The sequence below is a fragment of the Natator depressus genome, chromosome 6, assembly GCF_965152275.1.
Source record: "Natator depressus isolate rNatDep1 chromosome 6, rNatDep2.hap1, whole genome shotgun sequence".
In the NCBI taxonomy this organism is placed as follows: Eukaryota; Metazoa; Chordata; order Testudines; family Cheloniidae; genus Natator; species Natator depressus.
The window spans coordinates 129,237,923-129,253,451 of NC_134239.1; the positions used below are offsets into that span (position 1 = coordinate 129,237,923).

The 15,529-nt window shown below is 42.1% G+C and overlaps 1 protein-coding gene and 1 non-coding gene across 3 annotated transcripts in view; both read right to left on the minus strand.

The window, feature by feature from the left end:
- The window catches only part of PRPF39 (pre-mRNA processing factor 39), a 39,106-nt gene that overhangs the window by 2,352 nt on the left and 21,225 nt on the right, over window positions 1–15,529 (minus strand). For both annotated transcript variants that reach the window (XM_074956582.1, XM_074956583.1), the window contains 6 exons: window positions 14,230–14,394; window positions 13,785–13,911; window positions 13,407–13,675; window positions 12,578–12,762; window positions 10,908–10,982; window positions 4,383–4,503 (listed from right to left, as the gene is read on the minus strand). In XM_074956582.1, coding sequence (XP_074812683.1) covers window positions 4,383–4,503; window positions 10,908–10,982; window positions 12,578–12,762; window positions 13,407–13,675; window positions 13,785–13,911; window positions 14,230–14,394 — 942 coding nt within the window. The remainder of the gene's footprint in view (window positions 1–4,382; window positions 4,504–10,907; window positions 10,983–12,577; window positions 12,763–13,406; window positions 13,676–13,784; window positions 13,912–14,229; window positions 14,395–15,529) is intronic.
- Window positions 13,241–13,328, minus strand: LOC141990280 (small nucleolar RNA SNORD127). The gene has a single exon (XR_012640146.1). It is a non-coding gene; the product is annotated as a small nucleolar RNA SNORD127 (small nucleolar RNA).

A 15,529-nucleotide genomic window follows, 5' to 3' on the forward strand; every position in this document is an offset into this window, starting at 1 on the left:
TCGTGCCAAACCAGCTTGATTTCCTTCTCTGACAAAGTAACTGGTTTGGTGGATAGGAGGAATGCGGTAGACATAATATACTTGGATTTCAGCAAGGCTTTTGACACAGTCCCATGTGACATTCTAATAAGTAAGCTGGAGAAATGTGAGCTCCCTGGAACTACCAGTAAGTGGATACATAATTGGTTAACTGCACATAAAGAGCAACTATTAATGGAATGATGCTGGATTGGAGAGAGGTCTCAAGTGGGGTTCCCAGAGATCTGTTTTGGGTCCGGTGTTCTTTAACATTTTTATTAATGACCTGGATGTAGGAACAGAGATCAAATTTGCAGGTGAGACAAAATTGGGGTGAAGGGAGTGGGTTGCCAACACTCTGGAAGATAGAACTAAAATCCAGAGAGATCTGGATAAATTGGAGACCTGGGCTACAGACAACAAAATGAAATTCAACAAAGACAAATGTGAGGTGCTACACCTAAGGAAGAAAAACAAAATGCATAAATACAGAATGGGGGATAACTGCCTTGCAAGCAGCACTGCTTAGAAGGATCTGGGAGTTGTGGTAGATCACAACCTCAACATGAGTCAGCAATGCAATGCTCTTGCAAAAAAAGCAAATGCAATTTTAAGTTGCATGAACAGAGGCATAACATGCAAGTCAGAGGAGGTGCTAGTACCGCTCTTCTCAGTGCTGCTTAGACCTCAGGTGGAGTACTGTGTCCAATTTTGGTCACCAATGTATAGAAACGATGTAGCGAAACTGGAAAGGATCCAGAGGCAAGTGACAAAGATGAGCAAAAGGACAGAATGCAAACAGTATGAGCAAAGGTTAAAGAATTGGGAATGTTTAGTTTAGAAAAGAGGAGACTAAGGGGGAAGACAAGATACGGTCTTCAAATACTTGAAAGGCTGCCATCAAAAAGATGGAGAAAACTCATTCTTTGCCACAGAGAGTAGGACAAGAGGCAATGGGTTCAAACTACAGCATAGCAGATTTAAATTAAATCTCAAGAAAACCTTCCTGACTGTAAGAATAGCAGGACAATGGAACAGACCTCTAGGGAGTTCATGGAAGCTCCTTTTTGGAGGTTTTCAAAAGGAGGCTGGATAGCCATTTGTCTTGGACTGTTTAGCCCCAACAAATCCTGCATCTTGGCAGGGGGTTAGACTAGATGACCCTTGTGGTCCCCTCTAACCCTATGGTTCTATGATTCTATAAATACCAGAAGTAAAAGCCTCTTCCCCTGTATTCTGGTACTACCTCCTCTTTGGCTCCGAGATGAAGCTACAAAGCTACTTCTGTTTGCAGCAAGCTCTTGGGAGAAAGATCCAGTGAATGAAATTGGATGGAGCAGCCATGGGCACTGATCTCCAACACCCACTCATCAGATGTTACGGCACACCACACCTGGTGGAATGGGGTAAGGCAACTTACAAAGGTAACATGTTCTGAACGAGCCCTAAGACAACTCCTGACAGTCCTGCCAAATTTACTAACGCTCCACTAGCGCTGAGTGTGTCACTAAAGAGGAGGAAGATGTGTCCTGGCATACCTAGCCTTTATCTTCAGAGTATGATCGGGCTGCTTGGTGGGATATGACTGGCTCCTCTCTGTCATCTGAGGCTGGCAATGGTACAGTTTGTGCTAAGGGGCTATCGTACACATTCCCAAGCAGCACAGGGTAGTCTTCAGATCCTTAGGAATGCAGAGCATTGTCTATGTGTTGGCTGCACAATTCCATCCCCTCAAAGAGTAGATCCTATATCATGGCCTGTACCTCTTGGGAATCACTGACATCTGGAGCCATAAGGCATTTCATATAATAACCACGATAGCCATGGACCTGGCTGCCGTGTCCGAAGCATCCATGGCTGCTTATAGGGCCACCTTAGCTCCTAACTGGACCTCTCTGATTACCTCCTTGAGCTCATTCCTGTTCTCTGATGGAAGCTTGGACAACACAGGCTGTTGCTATGTCCCAAGTCAGAAAATTATATTTGGCCACAAGGGCTTTGTAGTTTGCAACTCAAACACGGAGGAAGGCAGAAGAGTAGGCTTTCCTCTCAACCCAACAGAGTTTCTTTGGGTCTTTATCCCTCAGGGTGCTTGTTAGACTTTTCTCACACTGAGTCTGCCAACAAGCCCAGGATGGGGTAGGCATAAAAATATTCACAGCCTTATGCACAACTTGGTATCAGTTCTCCACTCCTTTTGCTGTGGCCAGGATAGCGGCAGGTTGATGCAATGAATAGCAGACAGACATTCTTGAAACAGATGTCAGTCATACAAAAAAAAAAAAAATCTTGTAAATTCAATCTGCTGACATCAAGCCTGGCCAGGTGAAGAGAGGTTTAACCCCACTAAGGCATTACGTCAAACCACACTTCAGTTATTGCAATTGGCAATCCTGGCTGGGCTTGGTGTCATCAACATATCAAATTTACGAGATTTCTCTTGGTTAACTGACATCTATTTCAGCAGTCTCAGCTATTCTCTTAAGCAGATTTCAGAATGTCCTAAAGTCAGCTGCTGCTGGGGTCATTGCTTTGTCTTGTGATTAGGCTGAAACATCCTTACAAGGCCAGGTAAGATTGTGTTGCTCCTCTGATCCTATGTTCAGAAATTCCTGGCTTTCTTCTTGGCTCACTGTCTGTGGTCTAGCAAGCCACGCCATTGAGGAGTGCAATCTCATCCTCTTCCTAGAATGGGATGGGGCTCTGCTCCTGGAATTATGCAAAGGAGGACCCCAGTAAACCCAGGACATCAATGGTAGTGTTCCATATGGATATGGCTGGCTTGCCTGATGATGGCAGTCCAATACTAATCCCCATGTGGCTGCAGGCCCTAAAAGGAGAGTCACCTGGTCTATCCATGCTCTCACAAGTTGGCCCAAGGAGAGAAGATTCCCTGCTTGAGGGAGGTGAGAAGACATGTCCCTGTGATAGTAGGGAAGAATAGATTTCTTCTAGCAGTGGTGCCAAGGCATATGACATTCTCTATATCAGGGTCCAGGACAGTGGTTGTCTCGGTAAAAGGGTCATTTTCAACATGGGACCAGAATCCTCCAAAAATGTGTGCATCAGGGCCGTCAGTGACTGTTGCTGGGGTCAGTACTGATGGTTGCAAAGTATGTGATGCTGTGATGGTTAACAAGGAGCCATCTCTAGCTCTAGATTTAGTGTGGGGCTCAGTGATCCCCCTGCCTCCCCTTACGGCTTTATGCAGTCTTTCCCCTGGAAGACCCCAAGCCCTGCCTAGAGTCTCTGCCCTGATGTTCGGAGTGGCCTCTCTTGACACCAGACTTTGCTACACTGATGTCTGCATTTGCTTTGCCACCAGCCTTGGGCATCCTGTGTCTACTGGAGGGGGTGCTTGTAGATGTTTTATCTGGTACCTGACTCCTGGATCCAGAGAGGCCCTTCATTGACTGTGCCAGTGAATGGAGCTGCAGTTCAGCATCCTGCAACTCCTCAAAGAAAATTATTGGAATACACCAAACACATATCTGGTGCATGATTCACTCCCAAGTAGAAGAGGCATATGCTATGCCCATTCATTAGCAGAATTAGGCCGTTGGAGAAAGAGCAAGGCGTGAAACCTGAAGATTTAAGAGTCCACCATTAGGTAGGCGGTTGAACCATGGACATGCCCCCATATGGCAACTTCAGGACAATAGTGGGTCATAGTTTATCTGTTGTTTCTACAGCAAGTAGAAGGTATTTTGGAAAGTTCTGAAGAGTTTAGTGGGAGCTAAAGCCTAACAGATTGGACAGTCGCTAGGTTCTGTCTTGCTTCCATGGGCAGCGAGAGGAAATTCAGGGAGGGCCGCAGCTGCCCTGCCCCTACAGGAGCACGAGGGAGCACAGGAGGCACCCACACCAAGACTGGCATCCACACAGGCACGCGCAATGCCGTCCTGTGTTTCTCTCAGACGAGTAACTGTAAAAAAGCAAGTCAGACCTCAGGTAAGTGTTGAGGCAAGAAAAAAAAAAAAAACTCACGAACATGGCAACCCTGAGATAGCCTTTCTGCAGAAATGTGTAGTCCTCCACCTGCAGGGCAGAAGATTCCAGCATGAAGAGAGGCTGATTTCCTCAACTGTTTGTGTACTTTTGGGGTCTTTTTTATGCAAGCAGGCCCATATAAGAAGAGTCAAGTCACACAAGAGCCAGCTATTGCAGTCTTTGCCACTCTTGGCCCACGACAGAGGAACAAATTCACGTAAAGGGGCAGTGCGGGTGCAAAAGGAAAGAAGGCAGAACTAGAGTTTTATCTGAGACATTAAGTATCTAGCTGCAGATAAATAAAGTCCTTGGGGGTAAAACAGCCACATACATTCAGAATGTACAGTCATAGAAAGTGATCACCTCATACCCACCTGATACCATGCATTATAATTATATGCAACCTGATTTGCTTGCATGTCTCCATCCATCATTTGGGTAGATGCCAACGTTGCATCATCTGTATGTGCTTTCTTCTCATCTGGCTCCTCTGATCTGCAAAATTAAACAAATGTATTTTAACAAACTTTAAAACACTGTCTAGAAAAGCTTTACTTCCTACACAAATGTGTATTTGTACACTTTATAAGAATCAAGGTGACGTTTTCAAGTTTGGGCTTCTAAGGTGGGAGCCCAAAGATGGAATCCAATTTTGGGAGGTCAGGCACATGCTGCTTTCGCTGAAGTCAACAGGAGCTGCAGATGGCAGCACCTAATTCTTAGAAACTACTCATTCAGATGCCCAAATATGGATGGAGCTACTCAGCTTTAGATAATCAAGTTTTGACCCCAAGCATTAGTTATTTTTGGCAGCAGTGCTCTTTAGCCTGTCTCTGCCCTGTAACTTGTAAGTTCCTGACTCTGCCAACAAGTCCTTTATGTTGAAGAAGGGAATATTCTAACATTGCTAAACATCTGGGGCACACTCTTAACCAATACAAGAATAATGGGCGATGGTAACCAAGTACACTTCTAAACCGAACACCTCCTTTCAAAATAGGACACAGTTTTAGGTTTAAGTGTTGCCCAGGCCAAACTTCTAGGAATTCTTCCTGAGATGCCACACTCCATGTTATTTTAACTAAATGTAGTAATCCTCCATGCCTGGCAATTTAGGTTAGGACTTTAGGGTGAGGAGTGGACTGTCATTTTCCTTTGTTGGAAACAGTTCCAGTCTTGTAAGGGCAATCTCTGAAACTCTCACAAGTAGACTTGTGTGCAATGCTGTGAGGTGTCTTTTTCAAGGTCAGAAAGTTGCTGCAGAAGGGAGGTGGAGGGGCCCAGGGAGTAGCTATGGGGCACTGTCCCCAGTACTCGCCTGTCTGAAAGGAAAGGGAATACATGTGCTTGGTCAATGGATTTCCCTGCCCCCTAGGCCTATTTCTGGAGATAGTCAGGTCTGGCTGTAGTCACATTGACTGTTTGGACTGAAAAGAGATTCACACCTTTGCAAGGTCTGGGCTTGCCCCTGGCATTCTGGGTCCAGGTTTTGCCTCTGGTTCTCTCGTGTGCCAAACAAGTGTTCTCTCATAAGGAACAGCCTCATGGGCCAGCGTCCATTCACACACTGAATGTGGAAATAAGTCTGTGCAGTGTTTAATACCTTCCTGGCATCTAATCTTATCCTGAACACCATGTCTTTTGTAAGGTCATGGATATTCTCGCTCTCATTATACACAGTGGTAATATAGGACATACTTTAAAATGCTCTAGTTTGTTGAAAGGGTATTTTCTCCTGGTATCCTTTCACCTACAAATAGTCCCAAACCAACTACTGAGATTCCTGTAGCTGTCAGGCATCATCAGCAAAGATTAAAATCCCCGAGCTCCAATCTAAAAAGGCTTATAAAGAAGTAAAAGTTGTTTTGAGACATGTTAATTTAAGATTGGCGTCCCTCACTTCAGAGTTTTAAGGATCAGGTTATTCCACAATTTTTCCTCGTTCTCTATTTAATTCTTGCTCCAAAAAATGATTTTGTACGGGGGACTTTAATCTCATGATCTAACCAGTCACAGGTCCTGGCACAAGATGCTTGATGCAGCTTCTGGAAGATTCTTCGACCATTTTAATTATTCTTTTGGTTATCTGTAAAAAGGCCAACTGAATCCAGCCTACAGCTTTTCAACTAGTCATACCCAAGACTTCTACCCCAAATTCAGATATACATTTTGTTTGCAGGATTAAAGACAGGTACATTAACCCCTTGCTACTCCCAAGAGTTCAAGAATTTACTTCTATTAACTTTCAAGTTATTCCAAAAACGAACACACATTTTTTACTCATTGACTTTTCAATATTATGTGAAGTTTATTCTAGATTTTAAGTATGTCATATTAGTGGGGTTTAATTTATGCAAGTTAAGTGCCAGCTGGTAACGTTCCTGTTCATTGGCATGTACTGCTCTGTTCAGCGCTGGCTAGGCCTCATCTGGAGTACTATGTCCAATTTTGGTCGCCAGCACAGAAAAAGGATGTAGCGAAACCGGAAAGGATCCAGAGGCTTCATCCATTCACCACATCCCACAAATCTGTTCTAGATCAAATGATGTTTGGAAGCCACTTCTATTTGATAATTTTCACTCAATTTTTCTAGACATGTAAACTGTTAGATGTTTTCATCCTAGACTTTTCATTACTCCAAAGGAATCCTAAGACTGAAGTTTTGGCTATTTGATCTGTTCAGCCAGAATATCTAAAACCAACATTCGGAATAATTAGAGACGCTTTGGAGATGTAATCATTTTCAATTGTACTTAGTCTTCTTTTATACTCTTGATAACCAGGGCCAAAATTTTCCTTAATCAAAACTGACCTCTTTTGTAAAGCACCTTGAGATCTATGGATGAAAGCCCTCTGACTGTGAAAGTTCTCGCTTGGAAAGTCTCATGGCTGGTGAGATGAAGGCAGCTGGGGGACTAAGGGAATCAGCCAGCTGGTATTCTATAAGGAAGAACTTGCAATGGGAGGGAAATAATGTGTCACCAACACCATTGCTAGCTTTTCCTCTGCCTTCAGACAGTCATCTCTGGCGGCTTCCTGGTCTTGACTTGCTGGAAATGAGGCCTGCATGCCCCACTGATGAAAGCCAGACCGCAAGAACCACCCCGTGTGAGAGGTGTCTGTCGATGGAATCGCTCAGAAAGCAGGTGAGAGATGCGCAGGGGGACGTGGCTCATGGAGCAGAAGGACTTCATCAATAGGATGCCTGTGGAAACATCTGGGATAGAGGATGCTAGTTGACTACAGTGGCACAAGAGGAAGATGGAGAACCAGCTGCTGTAGGGGGAGGAGACTGGTTGCTGACCACCTCAGGCAGTAAGTAGTGCTCCACCTTCCACCCAAGTTCTCCATCCATTGAGGTGAACAAACGTTACACTGTACTGGCAATGAGAGACGAGGAGCAGACCTCAACAGCTGAGGACAAGGAACCACAAGCCCCTAAGGCTGGGAGGCTCACAGTCATGGCACCCAAGAGGTGGTGGTATAGGGTACTGGTGTTCAGGGACTGCTGAGGGGAACAAAGGTATTCATCTGCCAACCCGATATAATGTTCTGGGAGGTGGGCTGCCTGCCTGAAGCCTGCATCCAAGATATTATGCAAAGGTTGCCGAGGCTTATCTGTCCCTCTGATTGCTACCCTGTGCTGCTCATCCACATGTGCACTAGCAGATCAGCAGTGACTACCAGGCTCTGGGAACGAGGGTGAGAGTCAGGAGCTCAGGATGTATTCTTGTCCATCCTTCTGGTTGAGGGTAAGGGCCTGGGCAGGCACACGTGCATCCTGGACATGAATGCATGGCTGCACTAATAGTGTCAGCAGAAGGTTTAAAACAAACAAAAGGAAGTATTTCTTCACACAGCGCACAGTCAACCTGTGGAACTCTTTGCCAGGGGATGTTATGAAGGCCAAGACTAAAACAGGTTTCAAAAAAGAACTAGATAAATTCATGGAGGATAGGTCCATCAATGGCTATTGGGCAGGGATGCAAAACCATGCTCTGAAGCGTCCCTAGCCTCTGTCTACCAGGAGCAGGGAATGAGTGACAGGGGATGGATCACTTGATGATTACTTCTTCTGTTCATTCCCTCTGAAGCACATGGCATGGGCCACTGTCGGAAGACAGGATACTGAGCTAGATGGACCTTTGGTCTCACCCAGTATGGCCATTCTTTTCTCAACGGGAGGGCTTTAGCTTCCTTGACCATGGTATGCTCTTCTGGGAAGAGATGGGACCCACCTGACCAAGAAGAGGGAAAGCATCTTTGAACATCGACTTACCAACCTAGGAAGGAGGGCTTTAAACTAGATTCAAAGAGGCAGGTGATAAACTCAGAGAACTTGTAGGTAAGATGCCATGCAAAGAAAATCTAAGGGAAAAAGGAGTTTAATATTGTCACTTGAAGAAACTGTCAGCTCTTCTAAAGACATAGCAGCAAACTATCCCCATGTGAAAGAAAGACAGAAGATTTGTAAGAGACCAATATGGCTCCGTCGGGTGCTTTTTAATGATATGAACATCAGAAAGAAATCCTACAAAAGGGGAATCAGACAATTGCTAAGCAGGAGAACAAAAGAATAGCACATGGGGACAAAATCAGACAGGCTAGGCACAAAATGAGTTGCACTTAGCAAGTCACACAAGAGGCAATAAGAAGAAATTCTTTAAGTACATTTAGGAGCAAAAGAAAGATGAAGAAAAATGTAAGTCCTCTCCTTAGTGGGGAAGGAAAGCTAATAACTGATGACATCACGAAGGCTGGGGTGTTTTATTTTGAGGTGCCTATTTTGCTTCAGTCTTCACTAAAAAGGTTAATGATGATCAGATATTCAACACAGTATTAACAAGAATGGGGAAGGAATGCACGCCAAAGTAGGGAAAGTACACTTAAAGAATATATTGATAAAGTGGGTGTATTCAAATGGGCAGAGCCTGATGAAAATCATCCTAGGGTATTTAAGGAACTAACTGAAACACTCTCGGTACTGTTAGCAATTATCTTTAAGAACTGCTGGAGGAGAGGTGAGGTCCCAGACAACTGGAGAAGGGTAAACATACAAAGAGGAACAAAAAGAACCCAAGGAATTACAGACCAGTCAGCCTACCTTTGATACTTGAAAAGATACTGGAACAAATTATTACACAATCAATTTGTAAGCACCTAGAGGATGATAGGGTTACAAGGAATAGTTAGCATGGACTTGTCAAGAACAAATCATGCCAAACCAACCTAATTACCGTCTTTGATAGGGTTGCTGGTGTAGGGGGTGGGAGTGGGAGCATTAGACATGGTATATCTTGATTTTAAGTAAGCCTTCCGAGACAGTCCCACATATCTCATATCACATATCTCATAAACAGTCTCATAAACTAGGAAGATGTGGTCGAGATGAAATTATTGTAAGGTGGGTGCAAAACTGGTTGAAAGCCAGTACTCAAAGAGTAATTAACAATGGTTCATTGTCTGGTGTATCTAATGAAAATATTGAATCGTACCAGTCCCAGGGCTGACCCCAGTGAGACCCCCATTAATGACTTAAAATTTGCAGATGACACCAACTGGCATAGGTTGCAAGCACTTTGGAGGATAGGATTTGAATTTAAAATGACCTTGACAAACTGGAGAATTGATCTGAAACAAGATGAAATTCAATACAGACAAATGCAAAATCCTTCACTTAGGAAGGAAAAAAAAAATCAAATGCACAACTACACAATGGCTTAGGTGCTAGTACTACTGAAAAGGACCTGGGGTTATAGTGGATCACAAATAGAATATGAATCAACAATGTGTGCAGTTGCAAAAAAGGCTAATATTCTGGGATATATTAACAGGAATGTCATATGTAAGACAAGAAGCAACTGTTCTGCTCTGCTCGGCACTGGTGAGGTACTGTGTCCAATTCTGGGGCCACACTTTAGGAAAGATTTGGACAAAATTACAGAGTGTCCAGAAGAGAGCAACAAAAATGATAAAAGGTTTAGAAAAACTTGACTTATGAAGACAGGTTAAAAAAACTGAGAAAAGAAGATTGTTATCAACCCTCCCACACCAATCTTCAAACATGTTAAGGAATGTTATGAAGAAGACAGTGATCAATTGTTCTCCATATCCACTGAGGGTAGGACAAATAGTAATGGGTTTAGTCTGCAGCAAGGGAGATTTAGGTTGGGTAGCAGGAAAAACTTTTTAACTATAATGGTAGTTAAGCTCTGGAATAGGCTTCCAAAGGAGGTTGTGGAATCCCCATCACTGGAGGATTTTAAGAGCAGGTCGGACAAACACCTGTCAGGGATGGCTTAGGTTTACTTCATCCTGCCTCAGTGCAGGGGGCTGGACTTGATACTTCTTGAGGTCCCTTCCAGCTCTACATTTCTATGATTCTATTGGGGGGGTGGGGGGGGGGGGGCTTTGTGTGGTTTGTTTGTTTTTTTTTTTTTAAACGCACATTTCCAGGAATTCTAGCAGCTTCCAGCACAAGCATTTGAGTTTAAAGTACTTTTGGGATGCCAATGCTGTAAATTAAGGCAAAAAACGTTACAGTCAAGTTAGAGATATACCTAGATACTCTACACTCTATTTGATATTTAGCACCACTCCCTTTTCTTTTAGGCCTCCTGGGAAGAGAGTACAAAGCCCAAAATAGTTTAAAGGTCTTTAAAAAACAACTGAACTTGAAAAACCCAATACACTTAATGATGAGTATGGGGCAGTCAGTGACATTCTCTGAAATGTTTTAGAAACATTTCAAAATATTTTGTTCCAGATACACTACACACAGTCTATACACTTCTACAATACCCCAGGATCCTGTCTTTGCTACCTGGGAATTCAAAGCAATACCACTATTGCACGAACTATTAATTGACTTAGGAGCATGAGGTGAATACAGTTCATACCCATTTTCTGCTTTCCTTTTTAAAGAATCCTGCTCTTTTAGAAGTGTTTGATGTTCATCATAGGCATCCAAAAGCCTGGGGGGAAAAAAAAAAACACACACACACCCCCCACAAACTTTATTTAGCATGCATGTTAAATTTTCAAAACAGTACAGCCTGTACATAATTAGGCTACCAATCTGTACATCTTCTATCCACTGTCAATCAAAGGATGTTTTATAGTGACAATTGTTAAGAATGTCTATTTCAGACTGTAAAAATTCTGTATTACTATGAAACTATGGAAAGGTAAACTAATTTTTTAAATCAAATTAAGACCAAGATTAAAGCTATCCACTATGAAGTAAGGAAGACCAAAAAGCTTGCTAGTTTCAATTATTTTCATAATGCACAGCATGTATTCAAATGTGTATGTTAATATAGTGAAGAAGAACATTTTCAGTGGCATGTGAAGACATTTTCCCCCCACAAAAATACCAACCTACCATTACTTACAGTTGTGTTTATATTAAGCATTTATACTGCACCATAAATGTGCATGGTGTTTTACATGTGTTGCTATAATTCATATAAATATCTAAAGACCTTTCACAAATAATATGAAAAATAGAGGAATTCAGTGCTGCACGAAGAGCCATATAGCTATCAAGTAACAGTGTATAAAGCAGCCCATCTTTCAATAGGCGCAAAAACAAATTTTTATGTTTCCTAGATATTTCATTTAATTTCATTTAATATAGGCTCAGCTGCTGGTTCAGATTAGTCTTACTACTGCAGTTCAAAAGTTGACAGACCAAAACTGCTTCTTCCATCAGCCACCTCCTTTGACACAAGTAGGTCTCGAGTTCCATCCCTGTTCTTTTCGTTCAGCACATCTCAGATATTTTGCCCTGCAGCACCATATCAGAACCTAAAAGCTTGCCTTCTCTTCGCCAATTTCCTTCCTGTGAGTTACATGCATAGTTCCCATGAAACTCAGTGCATATCAGAAGGCAGAATTTTACCATAGGCTATTATTGGCAACATGCAATGCAGAAAAGCTAATTTATGGCTTGGAAAATCCAAGCCAAAAACAGGAAAATTACACTTCATGGTAATATTGAGAATGAAGAGGATAAGAAGTATTCAATTAAAAGTTGCATTTTTGTAAATGTCTGATGCCCAGAGAAGGCTCAATGCACAGCATACAATTAGAAAGCCTGTGATTTCTGAACACATTAATGATACTAGTCCTCAAGGATAAGCCAAGTTAGGGCAAGTTGAAAATTTAACTTCACCCACAACTGCCCATCTTAGAGTAAAAAACAAAAAAAAAAAAAAAAAAAAAAAAAAAAAAGGCATTGAACACTTTTTTTCGTGTCCTCTTTCAAGATTATCCTCCACTATAAAGCCTAGACAAATGGTCTCTTAGCACAGCTTTCAAACAAAAAGACAACACACTTTTGAGCTGAGAACAAGCATGAGACAAAATGGCAGCTTTTCCAGAAAGTTGCTAATACTTGAAAATAGGAACTTAGTATGAATTTGTCTGTCCTCAACTCTAACAGTGTCATAACTACAGTGCTAAAATAGTAGTTTAAGGAGTATATCTAACAAACTCTTCTCCCGAAGTTATAAACAGCACCTCATTTGGTGACCCCATTACAGTCATAGTGTAGATTAAATCTTACTTGTTGACGTCAGAACCAAAATCTTCCAGAAATTCCACTTTTCGCTGAGAAAATGTAATCCTCATTTTTATAGACAATGCACCATTGACAGCTTTGTCAAAACATGTGAGGATGTTTTCTTCATTTTGTTTAAGATCCCCACTATACTCCATTTCAAGTAAGTTGAGATATAATTTAGTGTTCTCCTGTGGAAAAAAGTTATAGTTTATTGTAAAATAGTGTTTGCCCAAGTACATCTCCAGCATTTCTTTCTAATCAGTTCAACAGCTCTGCGCACCAGAGCGTCCTACATTGTAAATAGATGTTATAGTGTAGTCAGTACAAAGGTTTCCTGTCCTAAAGCGTAAGCATAGGTGCTGTTTGACCTGTGTCATTTTATAGACAGACGCCCATGGTCTACAGTAAATCTGAGGGTATGTGTATCCTTGTGATTAGCATGAGGGCTCGAAGCCCAAGTAGTGCTGGCGCCCAAATAAAGTGGTCCCGCGCTAACACTACCAATGGTATTTAATAAATTCCTTCCATGCAATGTCAGCATTCCTGCATTGTTCGTTATGTTTGAAAGGGAGCAGGACAGAGAAAAACAAAGATGTCTCAGAACACTAGGGGAATCATGGATGCTATCTGAAGGGTGAAAAAGGCAAGATTCATAACCTGCAAATCTGGCAACGTCAGCTTAGAGGGACTGGTGTCTCCATGTGGCAATAAAATGCTTTACATACAGTCTGAAAACCTGTCATCATTGTTGCCGTGTTTTAATGCGCTGACTAAAAGGAAGAGGAAATTAAATATCACAGGACTGTTTATAAAGCCTCTAGGAAACACATACTTTGTCTCTCTCAATGGCTTCCAACAGCACTTTTCTTGCTTTTGGAAGGTTCTTCTGAACTTTGAAAAGATGTCGTGCTAATTTGATGGCATAAAATGACGATTCACCGCTTGATTTAGCATTCTTAACAGCTTCCTGAAGCAGGTGTTCAGCTTCTTCCATGTTTCCATGTCGGCGTTCTAAGCTAACTCTTCGCAAGCGAACCATTGCAAGTCCCAGAACACACTCTTCAAATGTTTTCAAAATTCTTCTTGCTTCATTTATGTTTCCTAAAAATGTTGGGTAAATATTTAATGCAGACACCATGCATCCATCAACTCTTAAAAAAAATCACTGCCAGCAACAATCAAAAGGCTAATTTAACTAGAAAAGCCTTACCCTGCTGTTCTTCAAAGGCAGCCCATAGCATATGAACCATTGGTTTCTTAGGAAGGTGTATTGTACAGGCCCTGCTGTAGACATGTCTCACTCCTTCAATACTGTGATTCTCCATATACTTGGCATACTACATTTGAAAACAGAGTATAGATTGAATAATTTAAAGCTTATTTTTGGTCTTTAAATACATGACAGAACGATAAAATTCTTTTGTTTAAACCCATTCAGCACCTTTATTGAACCACTAGACTAGTTTCTGTAAGGAAGGACGTAGAGAGGCAACGAAGTTGGCATATGCAGCAGTCAAATCTGGTTGCAAGCAGACCATCTCCTAATGCAACAGATATAGTTATATATGAACAACATTCAACAAGAGTACAAAAGGTTAGTCACTAGATCAATGTTTGCAATCAGGAAGAATTAGTTAGTAAATCCCTTCCCTTACCTTAATCCAGAAGTCCTCATAGAGGGCACATGAAATAACACATCTTTCAAAGAGGACCACAACTCGTTCATGTGTCCCATTTTCTATCTCAGATTCTAAGTATTCTCTCCAGTTTTTCAACTGGGCTTTCTCCAAAGGTTTTACGTGGAAGTAAGGTCGTTTTATCTGCAACAGATGAACAACATGGGAGTCAAATTCAACAACTTGTTCAAAAACACACAGCAAGATAAACGGTTTGGATGTTACTTTATACTGAAATTTATACCAAGCCCTCTGACTTTTCAGAATAATAAATCTTATGTAGGCTATTCAAACGTCCAAATCTCAATGGACTTCAGGGTATGACTAATTTTAAAGGGTTACTGTAATTGCCAATTCAAGTTTCGGCCAAAATCTAGGTCTTGTAAAAACAGCTTTTCCAAAATAATCTTTTTTTAAATAAATTACCCACAACAGTAATGCTGTTAGTAATTAATCAATCCTTTGCCTTGTCTGCAACTCAAACATAGCAGCATTAAGAACCTGTAAGAGACTAAGGGGAGATATGACAGAGGTCTATAAAATCAAGAACGGGTGTGGAGAAAAAATGAATAAGGAATGTTATGTACACCTTCACATAACACAAGAACCAAGGAACACCCAATAAAATAAAAACAAACAAAAGGAAGTACTTCTTCACACAACGCAGTCAACCTGTGGAACTCATTGCCAGGGGATGTTGTGAAGGCCAAAACTATAGCGGGGTTCAAAAAAGAACTAGATACATTCATGGAGGATAGGTCCATCAATGGGTATTAGCCAACATGATCAGGGAATCAACCCCATGCGCTGGGTGTCCATAGCCTTTGATTGCCAAAAGCTGGAAGCAGACGACAGGGGATGGATCACTTGAGGATTGCTGATCTGTTCATTCCCTCCAAAAACCTGGCATTAGCCCCTGTCTGAAGACAGGATACTGGGCTAGAATGAACCATTGATCTGACCCAGTATGGCCATTCTTATGTAAAAATTTTGATCAGGATCCTCAGATCAGGCATGGCCACTTTGCACTGTACTGACAGCATACTATGGTCCCCAAAAGGAAGTATTCACCCTGGTGCAAGGGTGATCCTGCACTGGTATATAGCAAGCCCTGTATACCATACACCCTCTAACCTGCTGGCATGGCAAGGAAAGGGGGGACCCATGGTCAGGCCTCCGCTCTGGTTTTTGAGCCTTTATGGCTACTACAGACCACTGTAAGGTCGTACAGACCTTGCGCTGCTCAAACACAGAACAGAGAACTCAAAAACATGGACTA